Genomic DNA, 22995 nt, shown 5'->3' with positions numbered 1-22995 from the left:
CAAGAGGATGAATACAAATCCAAGCCACATTTTTTACACAAACAAAATCCCCCTACTTCACAAAGTGATGCAAAAATCTGAAGGTTATCAGAAAATGTGATGAACCTATAAGAGTTTGAATACTGTCCTAAAACCATCAGTAAGTTTTAGATTTATTAAAATATTTGACATGCTGCGAGTTAGCTTGTTGTGTTGATCTCCTTTAAAAAAAAAAAAAAAAAAGAGTTCAAACAAAGTGATGTTTTGGAAGAATTATATTTTGTTCTAAAGTCTGTACACATGAGAAGATGGTGAAGATACATAGAAACAGAAAGAAAAAATTGTTTTTCATCGTCAAAGAAGATATTGGGTGATAAAAGAAGGACTGCACTGGCTTACAAAGTCCACTTTCCAGCGCAATAAATACAAACATAGCAACATGTCGCCAGTTTAGTATATACATTTGTAAAAACACAATTCCTGCCATGACTGATTAAACCAGAGCTGAGATTTTTGTTGTTGTTTCTACTGACAGCATGTGTTGCTGAAAACTCCAGTTCTAGGGCTGGGCAGCCGGGGGCGCTGCAGCCTGCTCCTCCTTCTGTCTGCGCTTCAGCAGCTTCCGTTTCTTCTTCTCTTCCTTCTCTATCTCGGCGACCATCTCCAGGAACTTGGGGCTGCGGGGGTCCACGTTGTAACCGAAGCGCTCCCGCGCCTCGGCCAGCAGCTTGGCTTTCCTCTCCTTCTCCTCCTTCAGCTTCTGCTTGGCCTCGCGCTTTTCCCTGCGCCAGTCTTCCACCATCTTGGGCATCTTGGCCATGTTCGCCGCTATGAGCTTCTCCCTGTGGCGAAAACAGGAAATAAATCAGCCGGTGCTGCCCAATGAACACGGCTGGAGCTAACGTCAGAGCTAGAGCGGAGTTTGTTGGGGGTTTTTTCCCCGTTAAATATTCAGTCACATAACACCGACAAAACATATTACATTTAAATTATATTTGACTTTTCATTTTTGTCACAGTACAACCGCAAACATCAGTGGAAGGAATAGTTTTACTTTTAGAATTACAAATATCTGAAAACTGGTGCGCATGATGCTGCCACCACCGTGCCTCCCCAATGGGAAGGTTTTGGAGCAGAGCCTTACAGCTTCCATCTCCAGTTTCAAACGATACATTTAAAAAAAAAATGCGCTGAAAGACACCGCAGATTAATGTGTCAAATATATCAAAAGAGATTGATCTGTTTACAGTGAACTTTGCTTGACTGGTTTTCTCCCATCCGCAGGGTCTGATTACTAATCCAGGAGAAGGATTACTGCCTTTTCTTTATGCCATTTTATTTTTATTTTATTGTTGTTTTTACTTACTAACGGATACTTCAAATTTTACACAAAGTATCCTGAAATAAAACTAAAAGTTCGGGTTTTATGAATGACAGAGAAATGCGACGTACAGACAAATTATGCATAATTACAGTAACGCGAGTAAATGTAACGTGTTACTTTCCACTCCATATTCAAGTTTATGATTGTAAGATAAAGGCTGAAAAGATTTATGGGCTATAAATACTTCGCAACGCGCTGTGACAGAAAAAGTTGCACAAAGTGAAGAATAAACATGAAGGAGAGAAACGGACCAATCAGAGCAGCTGTAGCGTGACTTACTTCGCGAGCCGCTTCTCGGTTTCCTCCGTCTCTCTGGCCTCGATGTTCTTCAGTAAAACTTCCAATGGTGGATGCCACTCCTTTTCCTCCGCTACAATCTTCTCCAGCTCCTCGGCAGACGGCCACAGAGACGCGGGCGCGATGCCCGAGGCTGAGCCGTAGCGGCCGAACAGCTTCCTGTCGTACCGAGACGTCTTCTGCCACTCCGGAGTTTTGTTGCTCTCCTTGTCGGGGACGTAGGGATCCCGGAGGTTCAGCCACAGCGGCTTGGGGTTGTAGCTTGCGGCCTGCAACACAAACCCACAGCGGCAGTTCACGGGAAGGATGGCTCTGGACAGGGAAGCTCCCTTTAAGGTCCCACTGAACGCTGCCGTCCTCTGCACCAGGATGGACGCCGCCATCTTTTCTTCCGTTCGCTTCTTCTGGTTCCGAAACGCTTCACATTAAATTTTGTCTGCGTTTTGCCGCCGCCTAGTGGACTGGAGCAAGATGGCGCAAACTGCTTGGAAAAAAAAAACGAATGAAGTATTTAAAATACTAATTACTGGGTTGCTTTACATAAATTAAGAAAACATAACTCATAAAACATAATGTTATGATACATTTTCTTTAATTGTAAAGAACTATTATTATGCATTTAATAATATTGATGTATGTAGATAGATAGATAGATAGATAGATAGATAGATAGATAGATAGATAGATAGATAGATAGATAGATAGATAGATAGATAGATAGATAGATAGATAGATAGATCGATCTGCGGTAAATCTAAGTAAACAAACTTTGAGTATCAACAAACGTGAAAACATGATTAAATGTTGTGTGCAGTTTAGCGGGACAAATCACTTCTTGATGACTGGTTTTCTAAAGAGGCGAATTACATATGGGTATGTTTTTCACCAGCAGTATTTCTGTTTGTGGAGCTGTGATGGCGGTGCCGTCCACCCAGCCATACAGTGATCTAAAAGAAAAAAAAGAGAAATGAATAGTTCTTGTCATCACAATAGAACCACAAAAATATCGTGATGAAGCCTTACTATCACGATAACTATCCAAAGCGATAGATTTTCTTCTTGTTTGATATGAAACATTTCAATGTCACATAAAAAAAAAATCAAAAACCGAAGGAATCTGTAAAGAGGACTAAATGTTTTTCACAATCAAATGATGATTTTTTCACGAAAAAATCATCATTTTTCGTGTTGCTTTGCTTTGTTGCACTGAGCAAACCCGCTCTCATAAAAGTAGATTTTTTATTATTATTATTATTATTATTATTATTATTATTACTATTATTATTATCACCACAATTCCAGTTTCAAACCAAAGCACCGGGCTCTACCAGACGTTCAGCGGTGCGGTTTTATCTCATTTTAAGTGCCGGCGAGCTGAGCTGGAAGCGGCCGTGAGCAGGTGGGCTGCGGTCGGAGCATCGGAACAAGGGGAGGCGATCTGAAAAGCTTTTAGCGCACTGAAGCATTTGGGGGACAGCGGGCAAATCTCTCTCTCTCTCTCTCTCTCTCTCTCCCTCTCTCCCAGCTTTCCACATTTGATTTCTTTGGAGGACTTTTGGGCGAGAACAAATGGAGTTGCTCTGGAGTGCGGCACTTACAGAGACAGATGTCGCCGCTTTTGTATCGTGGGAGCGCGCGCAGCTCTCCATCGTCATTAAAGATTTAGGGTTCCCATGGCACGAGGGCTGCTGCTGGTGGTGGTGGTGGTGGGGAGAAGAGGGGCGGCTAGCTCGCGACTGAAGGTGGGGGTGGGCATGACGGAGGCTTAATTTGGCTTAGGAGCGATCCGGTGCCAAGCCGGGGCTTTAGGGATCGCGTCAACGTCAGTCACAGGCAAATAGGCTTGTTAACAGTTAGGCGATAAGGGATGGTGGCACGTTGACAGGTCTATTTCTGAGTGAGCGCGTGAGTGGGAGGGATGAGGTGTCGAGACGTGTTTCAAGGAAGTTATATAGAACACCTGAAGTGTGACTCGGTTGTGTCGCACATGTTTCTGGGTGGATTCAGCTGGTTGAGAGCACCGCGTTTGTTCCCGGTGTTCTAGTTCGCCGCGCGGCGCGGGACCCCCTGCTGACAGGTTCCGGTTACACTCATTAGGCTCAGCGCGCGAGCCAACCGCAGCCACAGTTTGGCCGGTACACATCGTTCATTCAAAGCTTTAAAAAAAAAATCTTAAAAGTTTTCTTGGATCTTATCTTATTTTTTTTAATTATTCATTTGGATTTTCTCCCAACGGTACCGAAAAGTGTTGAAAATGCTTTGGTTGTGTAGAGAATCCTGCATGACAAGCGGTGGACGAAGTTTATCTGAATTAGTTTTCTTGGTAAATGATCAACAACTGGACTTATTTATTTATTTACAACATTTTTTGGGGGTGGGGGGCAATGGTTCAAAACGTGATATGGTGTTCCAGCAGAAATGACCAGCATGCTTTAATAAACAATAAAGCAGAAATGAGCGAATGCACTCGACTGGTTATTATCGAGTCTGTCGAAAAGCTCAAATGTAATCTTTTTCTGACTCAGTTACACCCCCAGGATTGTTCAAACCCTCTGCCAATTTAGATCGAAAGGTATTTTTTATTAATGGAAAATGGTGGCACCATATAAGGGAAAAAGACATTTTTAACAAAAAAAAAGACCTGTTTTGATTCACATTTTCACAAAAATGACATGACGAAGAGAAAGATGTTGGTTATCCTCCTCAATAATCAATAATCCAAGCGTTCCACTTGCAGTGAAGACTTTAATCACAAATATTTTTGGTTATATTTTTCACATAAATCCCTGCAAAACAGAGCACTATAACTGTATTTTTCTTATTCCTTAAAAAAACGGCATTATTATTGTTATCAAGCCATTTCCTATTGCAGAACTCTTTGCATGTTTTCACTGTGAAGTTTGGCCGTTCGTCTATTCGCGTCGAGCTCAAAGTGCCAGTATCCTAATCTTTAGTTCCTCCACAAATTGACTCCGCGAGCTAACAGGTTGCCATGGCTACAACCTTCAGTGTGGAAGTCGTTACTGTGGGAAAAGGACTAAAAGTTGGTCATTTCCAGTCTCAAAACCTGCAAGAGTCTTCTAGAAAGGAAGCCGCTAGAAATGACAAATTCACCGTGTTTTATTGTTTTGTAAAGTCTAAATCTATTGGTCACTGAACTGCTGCTGGATTAGGAAAGATTGGCGGGTAAAGGTTGACTAACTCAACAGGTAATGTTTACAGTTAAATCGCTAACTGTGTTTATGATTGCATACATAAGATGTTGTAGACAGTTCAAAAACTCAACAGAGTTGAGTTTTTCTGTTGTCATTTAGAAGTAGCAACAGAAATCTGTACATTTGCGGCGCCGTGCAACACCAGCTGCTCTCTGTCGCACACAGTGTGACGTCTCTCCCCCGGCTCCCCGATAAGGGCTGCAGGATTTCAGGAAAATATTTCTATTCTGAAATTCTGCAGAGTTAAATCAACACATTGTGTTGACTCTGCAGAATTTGCTGTGATACAGAGATTTTTTTTTTCTTCCTAAAATAATATCTCTGTCTTTTGTTTTGAACATGAAAGTTGTAAGGAAACACGTGGCTCATTTCTGTGTCCAGAGATGGGGAGGTGGGGAGGGGGGGGGGGGGGGGGGAATTCATGCGTCAAAATTAGGTTTTGTTTAGGCCATATGTCTGGGCCGATTCACCCAAATCAAAGATGTAGAGGTCGGGATTGAAGTGTTTAATGTAGTTCTGCCCTAATAACGGCAAGAACTTTTAAAATCACCTGATATCAAAAAAGTATCTCAATATAAAAGTCTTGGACATCAGCATGTTAACAGATCTTTTTGAACAAATTAGCTTTTGGGTTTTTTAATGTTTTGCCTACACTGGGTTGTTGTTCACACACGAGGCACGGTGTGTGACTCCCTTAACTCTTAGGACACTTTAATGTGATACTTTTGGGCTCAGCTCATTGTCAACAGATGAGAGCAGAATCCGAGTTTCTTCAGAAACTCAACCCACCACAAGCGCTGCTAGCTTGTTCTGGCCCTTATAGGAAACCAACCAGGCCCAGAGCATCAGTCCAATCACCTGTTTTTTAAAACAGAAAGGTTCAGATTGATAGCCATGACCTTCAGGTTAGCTGGTGTCTCTAAAATCGTTCTAAGGCTTCAGAGTGCGCCTGCATGACTGCTTGTCATTTGCATTTGGCGATCTGTCCGGAGCGGACGCCACCTCTCACCCAATCACTGCCAGCTCTCCTGGGGCCCCGAGCGGACAATTCATGGATGAACGTTTTAATTATGGCCACAAAATAAACACCATAGATGCCAAGTCCCTGCTTGTGTTATCCCCACGCGGCCAAATTTTAAGTTTTCTCCTCTGTTTAGAAGGCAACACAACAAAATGATTGCTTCTGTGTTTTATATGCTACAGTTGTCGGTACTGACCGTTTCAGAGAGCATCCGATGTCCCGGTTTGTCAAAGAATCAAATCATTTCTACCAGGGCAGTTATCATTATTATTATTATTATTATTATTATTATTATTATTTACATGACTGCACATGCACACATCCCGGCAGAGCCAAGGTTTGTTCGCACTCTTTCATTAAAAGCAAATTTGCCAATCCAGCGGTACAATGAACTATTGAAACTAAGAACCCATAATGGCTCCCTAACTGGGCTTAATGAGCCTGTCTTTGTTGGCCCTGAACAACAGCAGTGGATTTTACCCAGAATTCGGATCCGTAAGCACTTCTCCACAACAACTGATTAGAATCCAGATCCGTGGAGAAGTCAGCGGCGCCTTAAGGTAACGTCTCCGTTTCCTGTTGCATCAGCACATGGAAGGGTTGGGGCGGTGGGACAAGTCCCCACAGTGCTGGTGATGAATTACAGCGATCTGCCGGAGCGTCACACTGAAATTAATAATCCAAAGGTAACTACTGTTGTCCTTGGCAGCAGGGGTATTAACTGCCAAAAGACGGCTTGATCTTTGGCCTTAAACATTTTTTTTAAATCCCCATATTGCTGGTTTTTCCATTTGCCGTCCTTATGCTCTAAGAAGAATAGTTCATAGATTCCCCACGCCATCTTCTTCATGCCAGTGATCATCTTTGCTGATTTTGTTTCTTTGGATTCTCCCCAACTGTATAACGGCAGAGTGAGCAGTTTGACAGTTTCTGGATTTTTTTGTGGAGGTGTGGAGACACATCTGCTCTCTAAAAGGATATTTATAATCTTTTTTTTAAAAAGAAGCTTTCCTGATTAAATAAAGACCAAACTGGACTTCTACGATCCAAAAACAACTCTGGTGTCAACATTTCAGAGGGATTTCTGTGAACTGTTACATGAAGCTTTAAAGTTGCATTATGTAACTTTTTTCTTTTTTGCATATTTGTTGAAACTGTCACTGTGTTGTAACAGTATGATAGAAGACAGATAATCTGTGAAAAATTCAACATCCTTTGTCTTCCCCCGCTGCTAACTAAGAAACAACCAATCAGAGCCAGGAGGCGGGGCTTTGTTCTGTAAATCTACCCTCCCTGTGCACTGTGTCATGAATGGTAAAGCTAGCTAGCATGGCTACCAAAGACGAATGCGAATAAACGTTTTTTCTGTAACGGTAAGTTGTTTCTCCCTGATTAGCACATTTAGCAGCAAGTGCATGAGGTTGATTGACATTGCTAACATCCTCCTCCTGGTTCTGATTGGTTGGTGTTTTTTTTTATCAGATCTGTGATTTTGTTCAGACATATAGTAGCTGCAGGATGTAGAGATTATCTGTCTCATTCCTGTGACGGAGGTTTGAGGTAGATAGAAAAAAGGAGGAATAAATTTCTGCCAAAAAATCTCAGACATTTTCTACAAAAGGTTTTTTTTCTTTTTAAACAGAAAAACAATGAAATTGTAGAGTTTGAAAAGTTGAAAATTCAGAAATTTCCCAGAAAAGATTTAGACATTTCTGAGTTTCAAAGTTTCCCGTTTTTCAAGAAAATTTTTGGCGGTAATTTCCTCCTGTTTTTTTTTTTTTCTTTCTACATATGACCTATGATAATAGGCCGTCCTGCTGTCGCGACACGACGAAAGTTTTAGCAAGTAAAGTAAAAACCATTTGTCACGGTTACACACTGCGGCGTTCACTGTCCCTTTAAGGAGAGCAGAGCGAGTAAGAAGGAGATATTTCAGTTTGATGCCCCAAGCCGCTTTCTTTCTTTCTTAAGCGCTGGCTTTCCAGGAGATTGATGACCCCGGCCGCAGAGGTCGGAGCGGGATGACGGCCGCTGGGATCCCCGGAGAGCTTTCATTTCTCTTCACTTTGCGGCAAAGAGCGCAGCGCAAGCGGCAAGCTGGGACTTCCTCCGCAGGTGTTGCATTCCCTTGGACAGTTGTGTTCTTTCTTTTCTTTTTTTGTTTTTGTTTTTTTGCGTCACATATCTGAGCAGAAAAACATCATTATATATACACACACACACACACACACACATACACACACACACGCACGCCAGGTTCGCGTAAGAATTTTTTGGCACAGGGGGATTCCCCTGGTGGCAAACAACTGTCCTTGAGGTATTTCTGGGGGGGGGGGTTCTTCTTTCTTTTATTATTTTGTTTTTCTTGTTAGCCAGTGATAAAATAGTTGTGGGGAGTGAACAGATTGCAGCTCGTGACAAATGTGCACGTGTCCAATTTGAAAAAAAAAAAATAATAATAATTGTCATCAGCAACGATCCACCCCAAAGCGTTGAGCTGTGAAAAAAAGAAAAAGTGGTTTTCTTCCCGCTCTCTGGGAGTCCTCTGGCTTTTCTTTTTTTTTTTTTTTTTCACTGCCCGGCCCAGGATCCTAATGAGATGATGAATGGGAGCAAAATACGGACTGATGGAGGCTCTCTATCCGCTGGTGACTGCTCGTTTAAGAGGGGGGGGGGGGGGGGGGGGGGGGGGAAGAGATCCATCAAACGTGGGGCCGGCACTCGGATGCGGCCCTCGTAAAGCGGAGCCGGGGTCCGGCGAAGATGAATGGCGGTAATTATCGGCTCTACCTGTCCGCGTCCCGGAGCTGCAGGACTTTTTACGCGTTTGTTTGCATCCACTTTATCTCTCTCTCTCTCTCTGCTGCTTGATCTCAGCCTGAGTCTGAAGGGTGATTATCTCGCATTATACTAATGCAGCCGTATTGTGGCAATCATGTGACACAAAAAGTGCCCCGATGAATGCCTCTTTCCGACACACTGGCACCGAGTGAAGTAATCACCAAGCCTTGATATAGTCGCACTGTAAGCACTAGTGCTATTAACAAGGCTATTACTGTTTGCACATCCAGTTGGCAGCGCTGTAAATGTCTGCGATTTCCATGAAATCTCCTCCCAGAGGCGCCGGGTGTGCTGCCAAATGAGCAGAATACCGAGCCCTGGTAGAGCAGTTAGAGATAGTGTGACAGTTTTATGTCTTTTCTCGGAGCCACCTTTAGAGTCCTCTCCACCTTTGGGGCCACGCAGAGCTGCTTCGGGAGAGAGAGGCCCAGAGGTGTGACCAAGTCACTGTGTTGCAAGTCTCAAGTAAGTCTCAAGTCTTTGTCCTCAAGTCCGAGTCAAGTCTCAAGTAAAGACAGGCAAAAGTCGAGTCAAGTCTCAAGTCAGGAACCTTTAATTTCAAGTCATTTCGAGTCGTTTTTATTTTATTTTTTTTTATAATTTGCAATTATACATAAAATTCAAATAATAGACCATTTGTTCGTTTTAAAATATGTATTTATCTCAAATGATAGAACATGTGTAGCTGAACACAAAGTATAAAAAACATTTTTAAATTGGACCACTTTATTGCCCAGTTCTGTTAAACTTGATATTCAATAAAAAAAGAGGAAAATGCTGACATTTCCACAGCACAATACAAAGAACCATAACAGCAGTTTTTTCCTCTTTTCTCTGACCTGTCAAAACAATATATTGTCAATATAATTTCCCAACGTAGATGTCTTCAAATACACCAACCATCCTTAGATGATACTAGACCCGGTTCATCATCATGATGGGACAGAGAGACTCTGTTCACTGTGTTCAGGTCCAGAATCTGCTTTCTGTTCCGGAGCCCCGCTCACTATCCACCGGCTTCCTGAGCTAACACGGTGCACATTATTTGTGGAGGCATTTGAAGGACCGGATTTATGGTAAATCATCACCAATTTAACCCGGAGTACACATGCTAACACGAAGTTAGCTAAAGTCAGCTATCTTACAGCAAAAGAAAAGCGCCACCTACCGATCTTTGTGAAGCTTCAAATGCCGGACAAAGTTGGACGTCGTGGCATCTCCATCCGATATTCTCTTCTTGCATGTTTTACAAGTTGCAGTTCGTTTTTTAGTCGAAAGTTCATAACCTACGTAGCCAAAAGAAATTAGCATATTCGAGCTGTTATTTCGTATTTCGTTCCCTGAGCTCTGTAGCTTTGCCGTTTTATTAAACGTCCAAATCCTGTTAATTTGATTGGTTGTGCTGCAGCTACGTACACATACATACATAAGGAGAGAGGAAAACCATAGTGACGGTCTGCGCATATTGATACGGAATGAGTGACATTAATTAATGACGCCACTTTATAAATAATGTGTTTTAAATTTTAAGACTTTGAGTAAAAAATATCAAGTCTTTTCAAGTAAACAGCTTCAAGTCGAGTCAAGTCCCAAGTCAATGGCATGAAAGTCAAAGTCAAGTCCGAGTCTTTGAGCATTTTTTCAAGTCAAGTCTCAAGTCGTGATTTTAACGACTCGAGTCTGACTCGAGTCCAAGTCATGTGACTCGAGTCCCCACCTCTGGAGAGGCCCCCGAGGAACTAGACCCTTCAGACAGACAGAGAGCAGCTCAGAAAGTATCGTTTTCTCCCCCGTTAAGAGTAAAAGGAGCAAATGTGGGGGTTTTTTCCTCTTCTGAGTTGTAAACACGCACACATCATAAGGCGCATCTCCACTGGAGCCTCTAGTGTGTGTGGGAGGGAGGGAAAGAACGGGAAGTGAACGTGCACATCCACAAACAGACGTGAAATACAGAAAATCCCCCCTAAAATAAATCATTTCTCCGCCACACATGCGGCGCCCCCCTCTGGAGCGGCGCCCTCACACAGACAAAAAAGAAAACAGGTGATCCAACTTATTATTTTTTTAAAAATTAAAATAGTTAATTTGTTACAAGTCATCAAATCAAGTTTATCCAAGTAAGTATATTAAGTTTATTAGGTTGTCGTGATGAACAAATAAATCCAATTTGACAAACTTAATGTGATTAACATGCAACAAATTCACAAGTCTTTTTTTAAAGTTGGAGCACCATTCTCTCTCTCTCTCTCTTTTTTTTTTTCTTTCAGTGTATGAGTCGCATAGAGCAAAACCACTTTTTGCTCCACTGCACAGTATCGCAAGTTTAGCTTTCGGTTTTACCCGTGAACACAACATGTTGAGGTGAAATATACGGTGGGGGTGTCATCATGCTGTTTCAGTCACGCTTAAAATGGAAAATCTGACTAAAAACATTTACTTAAACTTGTCCCTTAAAAGTTCTTAGTGCCGCACTCTGCTCCAACATTTTCTGTCAGAGGCTACCCATGCTTTCTTTAAAGTGCTTTATTATTTCTAAGATAAAACTGACAGAAAATAAACAGCGATTGTTTTCTACGGCTTTAGAGAACGTTTATTTTCCACCAAGACAACATCCAGCTTGGTCCGGAGACAACAAGGTGGATGTTCTAGAGCGGCCCAGTCAAAGGCCGGACCTAAAAAAAAGAACAACACGCGCGCGCGCACACACACACACACACACACACACACACACACACACACACACACACATACTTGTTTTTCCCGAAACGTGAGGACTTGTTTTGGCGAGTGACTAGGTGGTTACACGTGGGGACCCAACTTTCTAAATGAGCTAAAGGCTTGGTTTTAGGTTTGGATTTTTTTTAGGGATATTGGAACATGAAATATAATCTTTAACATAAAAATTAATCAAATTTAGAAAATCAAAAATCTGTCAGGTTTTTGGCTCCATGTGGGGACATGTCCATCACCAACTACCACCAGGTGGCACTGTGTAATTTTTGGGAACACAGTTTGTCAAATATGAGCAATCCTAGTTCTTTTAAGTCAATAAACTGTGTTATATCAGATTTGTTTTTGTTTAATGTTATTTTTAAGTGCCTGGTAACATGCTTAATGTCAACCATCAATAATGGACTACATTTTCTGGTTCTATGTGAACCATTTTATTGCATAACTTACAGTATCTTGTTGCAAAAAATATACATACAATCCAACATGCATGTACTAAAATGAAATGTATTCATTGATATGTATCAATAAACATGAACATACAGTATGCATACATACTTGCATTACAAAACTTGACTGCAGCTGTCTCAAAACTTCAAAACCGGCAGAAACTCCAAACAGAATCGGCGTGGTAATGGCACTAACAAATGATCCGTTTTCTTTCACAGTAACAAAAAGGTCAACGCTTACCTTCTTTTGAAAGTCTCTCGTTTTAATGCATCTATGCGATTTTTCACATAGAATTTAATCCCTTGCCATGTCCTGTCCTTGAGGGCTACTGGTGAGGTTTCAATGCACTTCATACACTGGGCTTTCCCAGGAACCTTTCCAGAGTCAATACAGTCCATGAGTGTTTTCTCCACTGCCTGGATTTCTTCTTGGTTCCACTTCAGTCTCTTCTTTTGTGGTGGGCCTGAAAATAATTAGGGGCACTTTTAAGTGTTCTTCAATAAAAAAATGTTTCAGTCTGTATGACAGAGCAAGTTATAAAGCTATCATGAAAACATTTCTTTACTACAGCTGTAGTAAAGCATTATTTCATATTTAAGGGTCAGCTGTCAGCTCCAATAGTTGTCACTGTTGAAGCTGACAACTGGTAGTGAGAGAACACATAAATCTCCCCATCCTTTATAGAAGCATCAGCAGGTACAAGAGAGAATTAATTGTACAAAATACTTCACAAGCATAAATAATTAAGGTCAAGGGGATGTTCAAAAAATACGACAAAATTGTTTAAAATATCATCCATTTCAAAAACACTTCACCAAAAGGAAGATTTTGAGTGATTTGATGGTGGCTGGAGACTCGGTGAGCCTACGTTAAGAGAGCATCAACATAAGCGGGGCTCTCTAATGGATAAAACTTAAATCTCCCTTTGTCACAGAGTCCAAACTGGGAAAACTCGCAGGGCCTGATAAGTTCTCCTAGCACTATAGGTTTTGGAAATATTTTATAGGTGCAGTTAAGCAGAAAGATTAAAATAATCACCCAAACTACCTTTGATCAGTCTAGTTAGTTTGCTGTTTGAAGACAGTTCAAGGTGGCAATAAGAGAGAAGGGGGAGAAGAAGTAAAACCAAACTTTTGCTTGAGGGTATGCAGTCAAATGAAAATTGAGCTATTCTAAAGTTTTATATGTTGAGATATCATGTAATCCTCATGAGATTATAAAATGAGGAAGCCTAATTTTGACACCACACAGACAGTGCTGTGAAATGTTCATTATTTACCCATTTGTTTAGTTCAATAAAAAAATTAAGGAAATATTGGAAATAGGTTTACACCTGATAATGTGAAATATTCAATGAACACTAAATGTGTAAAAAATAACTAAAGGTTTACATGTTCTCAAGCCTGGCTTGCAAGAGGAACATTCAGTTGAGACATTAGACCCGGTGGTTATAATTTCTTTATAATAAAAATTTGCAGTCAGATAAATTCTTCAGTTTGAAAGATGTGTCTGGCAACATTTTTAAAGCTTCTGCTCATTGATAATCTCCAAGGAGGAAGAGAAACTACCGTTAGTCGTGTTGGAGTTGCCAGAGACTTCCATGTCTGCCAGTACCTCGTCATCTGACCTCTCTGTTAAACCAAAGAAATCTCAAAATATATCTGACTTGGACAAAATTATCAGTTACAGAGTACATTGAAAATTTGTATAAATGACAGAACCCAAAAATGACATACATGAAAAAGAGTAATGATAGAGGACAGTGGCCTCTAAAGGTTCAATATTTATCAGAAATCTACAATCTCATTTTCTTCACGCTTATAAATATTCTTACCTTTTGCTGAGGGCAGATCATTGCTTTGTCCAACTTCAGTGGTGCATCTCCTGGTCACCCCAAATTGACCTAAACAAAGGTATATTAAGTAAAAGCGTATTCAACAGTGTAAGCAGTCAGTATGTTTACTTTATACAAGCATTTCAAATAATTAGCTTAACAGTTTAACTTTGTACTAATTTCTTAACAGCACTAAATCAAAAGCTGCTGGTATTGTAATTATCTAATTTTTACCGTCAACATTTAGTTTGGCCCTGTTAGCAACACTTTTTAAAACATTTCTCCTTTTATGGATGAAACTATCAGACTCATTTCCATGACCTGTATCTATCCATCAAATGTAAAAAAAAAAAAAAAAAAAAAAAAAAAAAGATCTTGTAATGGAAACGGCACTTATTTGAAAAAACTTCTTAATGTCGAGTAAACCATTTTTATAATTCCAAGAGGTGTTTTTTCAGGGGATTCGATAATCCCCAAATTCACTAAAGTGTCATGGAAGCACTTTTTCACATGTCCACATCCCTGGCAGTGATGGATGTGATATAGTCAGTCAACTTAATGTCATAAAATCTGGTTTCCAACTTCCAGGTGAGAAACAAGATGGCAACAGCTTAACCTTGTGGTTTTCTGACAATTATTCTAAAAATCTACTTTATGTAATCGAAATATATTATATATAATACACTAGAGAGTAAGTTAAAATGCCTAAGCACAAATCTAAAAGTGCACTGCTGTCTTGACAACAGATTGTACAAAAGGCAGAAATCAATGTATTTGTGATTCCTCACCATTTTCTACTTTTTTGTTGCCATCCATATCTGGTGATCTGGAAGATGAAGTACCAGCATCCCTCTCAGCTGAGTCAACCTCTTCTTCAGTGTCTGATCCACTGTCCACAGACATTTTTTCTGGAAAATGAAGTAACAAATATCCATCATATTAAACTATGAAGCATTGCATATGCTGTCAGCACAGTCTTAGCGCTTTTCCTTGTTCTATGGCCATTCAAGTGAGCAATTTACAATGGGAAATTATGATTGAATTTCCCAAAGATTAAAACAAGCAAACAAAAAAACTACAAGAATTCGAATATGTAATATAAAAAATGCCTGCTGAGCTACTTCTTCCTACTGTTGTCAATGTCTGACACTCAAACTTTTATAGATGTCATCTTTTTTTTTTTATTTACAAAGTCAAAATCAAAATAAATAGAACGTGCCATGCCAGGGGGTCAAATTAAATCTTCACAAAAAAATATACCAATTTACCTTGTGGATCAATGCTGATTTCATCCAGATTTCTTCCTTTGAAGTGGGAGAGCTGTCCTCTTTCTAGTGCCAGCAACACTTTACTGATTTTTGCCAACTGTAATGTCCCTTCAGGCAATCTATAATACTGACGATGAACTCTAATGTCATGGCCAAGGAAGTCAGCTAGGTCGTCCATTTCATTGTCCTTTAGGTTAAGTACCTTTGACATGGTGGCCATGTGCTTCCTCAGTTTGGTTGAGGACAATGCTCCAGGGTGTTTTGCTCCACAGTTTTGAGCCATCTCACGAATAATATCCGATCCTCTGAAGTGATTGAGAGTCTGTGGTCTCCCGAACATGTATGGATTCTCATCCAATACATCACAATTGCGGCGATTTTGGACAAGCAACTCCATTGATGATGCCATATTAGGAGTTAGGAGAATGGGAACCTTTCGGCCACGTTTGCCTTTTATCTCAATTCGCTGGAAGTGTTTACACAGCTTCTTTTCAAGTTCTGACAAAGCAAGCTCCACATCTGGATGGGTGACAGAGGTATCTCTCAAGGTGAAAGCGTTCAGTGGCATCTTGGATACTTCTCCCTCTCTTCTCCGGTTGAATATTATCACCTCACAAAGCGTGATCTTGGCAAGTTCAGCCCAGTTCTTCTTTACAGCTTCTTCCTTCAGGTTCCTCTGGCACTCCATCCTTTTTGTGTCAAGATACTGGTGCATTTTCCTAACGTCTTCAGCAAAGGGAATAAGCTGAGGAGCATTCCACTTAGCCTCATTCAAAGTCCTAAGAGCATGGGAAGAGACACACTCGCTCCATCTGGTCTCACAGATTTGTTTGAAAATTCGCACATTGTGAATGGTATTCTCATCGCCTGAGATCATAGCCTCACATTCAAGAACATTTGCCACTTTCTTGAGGTTGTGACCCAACTTGAGTGCTAAAGATGGCGTTTTGAAGACGTTTGTTCTTTCATCCAAGCCAGCCACTTTCTTAACTGCATCTATAACATGAGGGAAGTTAGCTGGCACAAAGAAGTCTGGGAGCATCTCCAACTTGCCATCTTTCTTCCCTTGCAGAACAACTCGTGCGGTTTCGCGCATCTTCTGTCGGATGTATTCGTGTCTTGTAACATCTTGACCATGTTTGTTGAACAAATGTTCTCCAAATTTCAAGATGCACTTCTCACTTTGGACAACTTTTGCTACATCATCATGGTGCATGTCATGTATTAGTTTCCAAAACTGTGCATTGACGCTGTCTGGTACTGGCTCTGCATATTTGCAAATGGCTTGGACTCGAGATGTTCCTGGCTTCAGTCCTTTGACTTTTTGACTGAGATAACACCTCTGCATATGCCTCCACAAGAATTTCCGCTTGAGGTAACCCTCGCAGTTGATGCAATGCAAGTAATCACCAGCTTTTGCAGATTTAGTGCATTGTTGGCGGGGAATGAGCATTCCTTTTCCCTCTTTAATGACTTTATTATTATGGGCACGGTTTCCTTTGTTTCTTATCAAGGACAACTGCAGCCGTCGTTCTCTAGAACCTTTGGGACATTTCAGTGCACTTTCCACTTCTGGTGTATCACTGTGTTTTGCTTCTAGATGACGTGCCATTTTGCTGTAAGGTTTGCTACAAAATGCACAAAAGTACCTTTTATTGTAAGCCCTACTGCCATCTCCCTTCTTCTTCAAGGTCATGACTGTCACATCAAGTGAAGAAGATTCTCCAGGATCTTTTGCATCAGTTGAAGAAGATTCTCCAGGATCTTTTGCATCAGTTGAAGAAGATTCTCCAGGATCTTTTGCATCAGTTGAAGAAGATTCTCCAGGATCTTTTGCAGTCAAGGAACTAGAAGTGGTCACACGCATTCTCTTAAGTGGTTGAACTTCCAGAGAAGAAGTATTTTTCTGGGCTCTTTTCTTCCTCTTCTTGAGCTGTTTAACGTCTACTGAACTGTCACTGTCGTTTAGACTGCCACTCTCAGATTTCTCAGAATCGGGAACATACTCTTCCTCAGTGATGTCAGAACTTGATAGAGATGCTTCTGAGTAGCAAAGCATTTGTTTGTTTAGCTAAAATTATTTTTTTTAAAAAGAGAGAAATTACTTTCAGATTATTTCTCAAACATATAAACAAATCAGAAGAAGTTAAATATGTACAACTAGTTTTAAAAAGTTCATTAAAAAAGAAATACTCCCAATACTAGTATGATTTCTTTTAAATTTTTTTGGTGCTTGTTAGCTCAAATGTTTTTCCAACATTTTTAAGCATCCTCAAAAAGTGACAGATTTACCAGCACATGGCGACTAACTGAGTTCTTGGATAGTTTGGTTTTAAATACTACAAAAAAATAGAATTTCTAACCTAAGTGAGTCTTAACATTAGGTTGGACTATGATATTTATAAATAAACTTACAATCACACTGTCAGTTCTTGTAAGCTCAGGCACGCTCATGTCCCCTTCAGTTGGTGTTGGACCAAGGATGATGGTATCGTCGCTCTCATCGGATGACTGTTTTGACTCCAAAAAATTATAAGTTTAACTGTTAAAATGTGTCCATGCCTAAATGAACTGTTACAATTTAATACAGAGCTACAGTTAACTTCTACTGAATCAAGGTATTTAGAAATCCCAAAGATGTCACATATTAACAGCACCAAAAGTGCACAGGCTCCTTCAGATTACACTGGAGATTCTGCATTTCATGGTGTATAATATGACAGCGCAGTACTTAATAGAGTGGGTGAGAGGATAAATAAAGCAAATGCCTTGCTTACAGATTTAATACAAACCATGAAGTGATCCACCCAGATTTGTTACAAATATACCTAAAGCTAATATTCTGCTGTGTTCAAATGTGACAGTTAAAAATCAGACACCATGGCCAATTACTTTTGGATTTTGGTATCCATTACCACCTAATCTAACCTACTAAATTTAGATTAAATGACACTGAAACTATGCACATTTATTTTATACTTCAACTTGACAGGCCATTGGAATTTCATAGACTGGAAGATAATAAATGCTTCAGAGTATTTTGGGTTTAGTCCTGATTAGTCCATGTCTGGGTCTCTGGGAAGCATCTAGTGACAACTTGTATTGTAATAGACACTAAATAAATTTGAATTGACTGACAAGGTGAGTCCCCCTCAAAGAAAGCTCCTGTGCACAGTCTAAAGTTTCAGGTTACATGATTTTGCAAAGCAGCCAAATACCACCAAATGTATTTCTTCTCTGATAAGCATCGTGACGTTGGACACTTGAAATCTTGTAATAACTGACAGTATTTTTGTTTCACAAAACTTTTAAAAATTGAAAGACGTTTTTATCCAGCATTAAAGATAGCTATGAATTTGTGTTGATTACATAATTATAGTAAGTATTAAGAAATTTGCAAGAAGATTTTCTTGATATTTTTACAATAATACTGTCAAAACAGCTCAAGCCACACATACAATGGTACATTTACTAACAGTTCTCATCTCTGGGTACATCAAGAAAAAGGTGAAGCAAAACTAACCATTAAGCCCTTCTGATGGAGAAAAGACGTGTTCTCCCTCACTTCATTTGTTGCCTTTGTGACGAGCTTCTTGTGATGAGCCTCACATTTATTGTGATGGGCTTTAAGTTTCTGCAGGCGACGAGCTTGACGTGTTTGATCCTATAAAACACAGAAAACAAGCATTGTAAATGTCCACATCTGTGAAATTAAACAAATTGGAGACACAGGCCCCAGATGGAACTGGCACCTGACCACATTGAGAATGATGCATCCAGGTGAAACTTTAAGTCAAGAATCAGCAACTCCCAGGGTTTAGGGGTTGCTACAGCACACTTCATTCAAATCAAATCATTCTCCAATAGCTTGTTATAAAACATTTGTTAATGATCCATTAATTTGAGTCAAGTGTGGTGGAACAGGAAAACATCTGTGCAGGACATCAGCCTTTATAATCAGTTAAAATAAGTAGAAGTGAATCACTGGGGTATTAAAACATTTTCACAATATTTTGAAAATCTGAGAATTCTTAACAGGCCTGATTTCAGTCATCATCTATGATCCAGACATGTTAAACACAAGGTGCCAACTTGGATGGAGACATATTGTCAAGATACAGCATTCCTCCCAAACTCAATACGACAAGCTTATATCAAAATGATCTTTTTCAAGAATTTCTCTGCATAACATTTTTGCCACTTCTCTACAGCGAAAATAACTTTCACCACTGTAGGATTTGTAAATACTAATGCACATGTTCATTGGTGAAGACAACTGGGCAGCAACTTTTCCAGACTTTAATTTAGAACAATATTTAAATTAGCTATGCAGTATGAAGAGTACATGTGAGCTAGAATGAAACTGAAATACTGTCACATCCTTTGAACTTATTCATAGGCACACTTACCATTTGCCTCTGCTCTGGATCAAGCCCAAATGTCTCATCTGTAGCTGAAATTTAAAAAGAAAAAAAGTTAATATCACCTTAAAACAATTCAGAGGCTCTGCATCTCCTATATTTGGTCTTCTCAAAATATTTTTGGGTCTTATCACTAGGTTACAAATGTTAAATTTGGGATTAGAAATAAATATCCGACCTTCAGTATTCAATAATTTCAGCAATTCTTTAAAATTTCTAACTTTTTCAATTTAATACTCAAGATTGGAACAACTAGACTAAGGGTTATTAAATAAAATTATCAAAGTTATAGCAAGTCAACAATGGTCGAATGCAAAAAGGAAAGCAGTTGACCTGGGTTCTACCAAAGCTTCCCCCCAACACAAATCTCTATTTCCTTGGACATTTAGAAACAACTGGCATTTCAAGTAAAATCACCGACAGATGTGCTGAGCCTTTTCTTTGTTTAAGAAAAACCTGACTTGGTACTCTTAAATCAAACATTAACTGATATTGTGGTAGCTTCTTCTAGGCAACTAAAATCATGTTAAAAAAATTATAATTTTAATAGACTTCTTGTCACACCTCCCTTCTCTCACCTGAGCAGTTATAACTCGCATTATATTGATTTAGTGGAAACAATAATGCAAAACAACTTAAATGTGGGAAAAACATTGTGGGCTAATGCATCTTTCCCTGAGATAATTCACCTTTTAAACTGGAACAGCTGGGTGTAGACTCTACTCCACCGTCACTCCTATCACTGGATCTACTTCTCTGGTTGGCATTTTCCAGGAAAAAAAAAAAGCATTCAATGATTATAAGTCAGTGTTAAAGGCCTGAAATTAATTTTGCCAAAACAGATCCCCCCCACCTAAAGTTATGATGCTGAAGTTAGTTTCCAATTCAAACCTCCTGATTCATCCTAATATACCCTCCCCCACTCCTACACCCCCCCCAAAAACCCCATAAATCCCAATCTTTATTATTTTAAAAAGGATGTAGTCTGGTGTAATGTGGCCTGAAGGCTCCCTTCCCAGCAGAATCAACCTTTATGCACAAGGCATCCATTTACTTCTGCCTCATGTTTTAGCTCCTCATGTCTATCGTCTCTCAATTCAGAGCACATGTAAAAAGTTATTACTCTTAAGTTATTACTCTTTTCAATCACACAAGCAGGGCCACTGAAAAGATTGCATATTTCATGATTTCTGCTCTATTAGGTTTGCATGTTTCAAACTTAGCTTTTTTTATTTTGCATTTGAGTCATTTTTGTGAGCAGTCATATTTTAATAACTTATCCTTTTTTTGGTTAATTGTCACTTTTATTTCTATTTATTTGCTGTAAGACTGGACCTCAATAAATTGAAAATAAAACATGCATGCTTCTCATTAGCTGTAGCTAGGCTAATGTCAGCTAGCCATCCTAGTGAAACACAATTGAAACAGTTTTTACAGGTCAACACGTTTAAACAGCATTTAAAAGTATATCTGACTGAGTGATATAATAGATAATAACCGGGAGTCCATTAAAATAACAATAATCTTACCATTTTCTTTAGCTAGATTGCTCCTCATTCCTCGGATGTTAGCATGAAGGTCTGAATCTCCTCCTTCGGTGCAGGTGTGCAGCAGTCAAAAAAGGAGCGCTTGATTTAGACTCCGGCACAGGCCGGAGTTCCTGCTTGGTTGCAAAAAGCAGCTAGCTGAGGCTTACGGCCCAGCCCTGTGTTAATAACTAATGACACCTTAACTTTGGCGTCACAACTCTACCGAACATCAATTAAGTTATAAAACTAGGAAATGAATTACTTAACTTGTGTTATCTCCCAAAGTAATGCTTCAGGAGAAAAAATTATTCTTTGTAATGGACATTTTGTAGGTTCCACACCAGTCAAATCTGCAAAGTTTGAGAGCAAGCTATGGAGGAATGTTGAGGGGGGATGGGCATGGGTGAGGTGGGGACGCAAAATCTCAGGATGTGTGTGAGATGGCAGCCATTACAGAGAGACTGGCGAGGAGCTATAGCAAATCAGAAAATTAGGATGTGGAAAAATAAATATATAAATTAGGAAGGTTTGCAGAAAGAGACTGAAGAATTGTAAGCCAGTCAACCAACCTCCTTGAGTAGCATACTGATTCTTGATTCCTCTTGTCCCACCATTCTTTATCTTCAACCAAACATTTTGCATTAAAAGTTCAAACATGCGGCACTTTATAGTACAGTATGTTTCCCTCCAATCCATGGAGGGAATGTTGAGGAGTTATGGGCATGGGTGAGGTGGGGACATCAAATCTCAGGATGTGTGTGAGACGGCAGCCATTACTGAGAAAGTGGGTGGAGGGGCTACAGCAGATCCGGAAATTTTATGTGGATTAATAAATATATAAATTACAATAATTTGCATACTGATTCCTCTTATCCCACCATTCTTTATCTTCAACCAAACATTTTGCATTAAAAGTTCAAACATGCTACACTTTATAGTTCAGCATGTTTCCCTCCAAGCCATGGAGGGAATGTTGAGGGGGGATGGGCATGGGTGAGGTGGGGACATCAAATCTCAGGATGTGTGTGAGACGGCCTCCACCCAGTTTCTCCATTGTGGAGAAGCTGGGTGGAGGGCTGTAGTAGATAAGGAAAACTATATGTGGATAAATAAATACATAAATGTGAGCCAGTCAACCTGCTTGAGGAGCATGCTGATTCTTGATTCCTCTTCTTCAACCATTCTTTGTCTTCAACCAAGCACTTTGAATTAAAAGTTCAAAAATGCTACAGTTTATTGTTTTAACAACTCTAACTTAAACAGAGTCAGTCAAACAAATCCAATCCTTCTTTCAGTTATCTTCTTGTCAGGCCTGGAGAGACCAAAGGGTACAATGTCACCAATGGCCTACTTAAGAGCTTGTGGAGCAAACCATTGGAAAAAGATGAGGGGAGTTAAGAAAGACATAATACCAATTTGTACAATCATATTGAGCATATATGTTATTGAAATATTTACAAGAGGCTGTTAATTGATATAAATATGAAGTGCTTTATAGAGTGTTGGTCAAATCTCAATTAGCTTTTACAGATAATTTCTTCTATCAAGAAGAATATATAAGGAACTACGAGATCTTACTTGGGTTAGCCCATCTTTGATGTGTTGGTTGAAGGCCATTGACAATGTTTGACCTCAGGAATCTACTTCAAGTGTCATGCCTGGTTCCCAAATACATTTTTGGGAACCAGGCATGAGACATTTTCAGCCTAACTGACAGTGCCTACTAAACAGTAACAGTCTATCTATCATCTTTGAAATTTGATTTTTATTCATATGAAATTTTGTATGGGTAAGCCACTTAAAATGGACAACACTGCATAACCTTTACACAAAACGAAAAGCAAATAAAGGATTTTGTTTAGCAGAAAACTTTTGCACTTAATATTGTAACACAGAACTCTTCAGGAAATCATTCCTACGAAGCAGGCCTAAACATGACCTGTTTGACTTGACTAATGAACATGGGGTGAAATACTACATTGTAGTTTCTCTTTAGGGATTTTTAAATTATTTTAATTTAATTTCT

At 39.7% G+C, this 22995-nt stretch overlaps 3 protein-coding genes across 4 annotated transcripts; all 3 read right to left on the bottom strand.

Moving 5' to 3' along the window:
- Nucleotides 1-239: 239 nt before the first annotated feature.
- gadd45gip1 (growth arrest and DNA-damage-inducible, gamma interacting protein 1) lies at nucleotides 240-2078 on the bottom strand. The gene is made up of 2 exons (XM_028023324.1): nucleotides 1643-2078; nucleotides 240-821 (listed from the first exon to the last, which is right to left on the bottom strand). The coding sequence occupies exons 1-2, from the start codon at nucleotides 2041-2043 to the stop codon at nucleotides 539-541; spliced, it is 684 nt and encodes a 227-aa protein (XP_027879125.1). The 5' UTR covers nucleotides 2044-2078; the 3' UTR covers nucleotides 240-538.
- Nucleotides 2079-11877: 9799 nt separating this feature from the next.
- On the bottom strand, nucleotides 11878-16052 carry LOC114148944 (uncharacterized). Of its 2 annotated transcripts, XM_028024453.1 has the most exons (5): nucleotides 15020-16052; nucleotides 14540-14659; nucleotides 13752-13820; nucleotides 13486-13548; nucleotides 11878-12380 (listed from the first exon to the last, which is right to left on the bottom strand). In XM_028024453.1, exons 1-5 carry the CDS (start codon nucleotides 15894-15896, stop codon nucleotides 12154-12156), a joined length of 1356 nt encoding a protein of 451 aa, XP_027880254.1. In that variant the 5' UTR covers nucleotides 15897-16052; the 3' UTR covers nucleotides 11878-12153. The 2 variants fall into 2 exon arrangements, with proteins under 2 accessions (XP_027880254.1, XP_027880255.1); XM_028024454.1 differs by lacking the exon at nucleotides 13486-13548.
- On the bottom strand, nucleotides 15907-21214 carry LOC114147551 (suppressor protein SRP40-like). The gene is made up of 7 exons (XM_028022031.1): nucleotides 20970-21214; nucleotides 20130-20196; nucleotides 19429-19472; nucleotides 18543-18683; nucleotides 17435-17539; nucleotides 15995-17090; nucleotides 15907-15926 (listed from the first exon to the last, which is right to left on the bottom strand). The coding sequence occupies exons 1-7, from the start codon at nucleotides 20970-20972 to the stop codon at nucleotides 15907-15909; spliced, it is 1476 nt and encodes a 491-aa protein (XP_027877832.1). The 5' UTR covers nucleotides 20973-21214.
- Nucleotides 21215-22995: the final 1781 nt, after the last annotated feature.

Source organism: Xiphophorus couchianus, chromosome 7, assembly GCF_001444195.1.
Source record: "Xiphophorus couchianus chromosome 7, X_couchianus-1.0, whole genome shotgun sequence".
In the NCBI taxonomy this organism is placed as follows: domain Eukaryota; kingdom Metazoa; phylum Chordata; class Actinopteri; order Cyprinodontiformes; family Poeciliidae; genus Xiphophorus; species Xiphophorus couchianus.
Note: the sequence above shows the minus strand (reverse complement) of the source record. Positions and strands in the feature narration are given on the sequence as shown.

What these genes read in the sequence shown, in the direction of transcription:
- gadd45gip1 (XM_028023324.1), bottom strand. Translation starts at nt 2,043, where the DNA reads ATGGCGGCGTCCATCCTGGTGCAGAGGACGGCAGCGTTCAGTGGGACC. An exon ending in ACCGAGAAGCGGCTCGCGAA is followed by an intron (nt 822 to 1,642) that starts GTAAGTCACGCT and finishes TTTTCGCCACAG; the next exon opens with GGAGAAGCTCATAGCGGCGA.
- LOC114148944 (XM_028024453.1), bottom strand. Translation starts at nt 15,896, where the DNA reads ATGATCTCAGGCGATGAGAATACCATTCACAATGTGCGAATTTTCAAA. An exon ending in AATCAGCATTGATCCACAAG is followed by an intron (nt 14,660 to 15,019) that starts GTAAATTGGTAT and finishes TTCATTTTCCAG; the next exon opens with AAAAAATGTCTGTGGACAGT. An exon ending in CAACAAAAAAGTAGAAAATG is followed by an intron (nt 13,821 to 14,539) that starts GTGAGGAATCAC and finishes ACCTTTGTTTAG; the next exon opens with GTCAATTTGGGGTGACCAGG.
- LOC114147551 (XM_028022031.1), bottom strand. An exon ending in CAAGAACTGACAGTGTGATT is followed by an intron (nt 17,091 to 17,434) that starts GTAAGTTTATTT and finishes AAATAATTTTAG; the next exon opens with CTAAACAAACAAATGCTTTG. An exon ending in TGCAGTTAAGAAAGTGGCTG is followed by an intron (nt 15,927 to 15,994) that starts GCTTGGATGAAA and finishes CACAACCTCAAG; the next exon opens with AAAGTGGCAAATGTTCTTGA.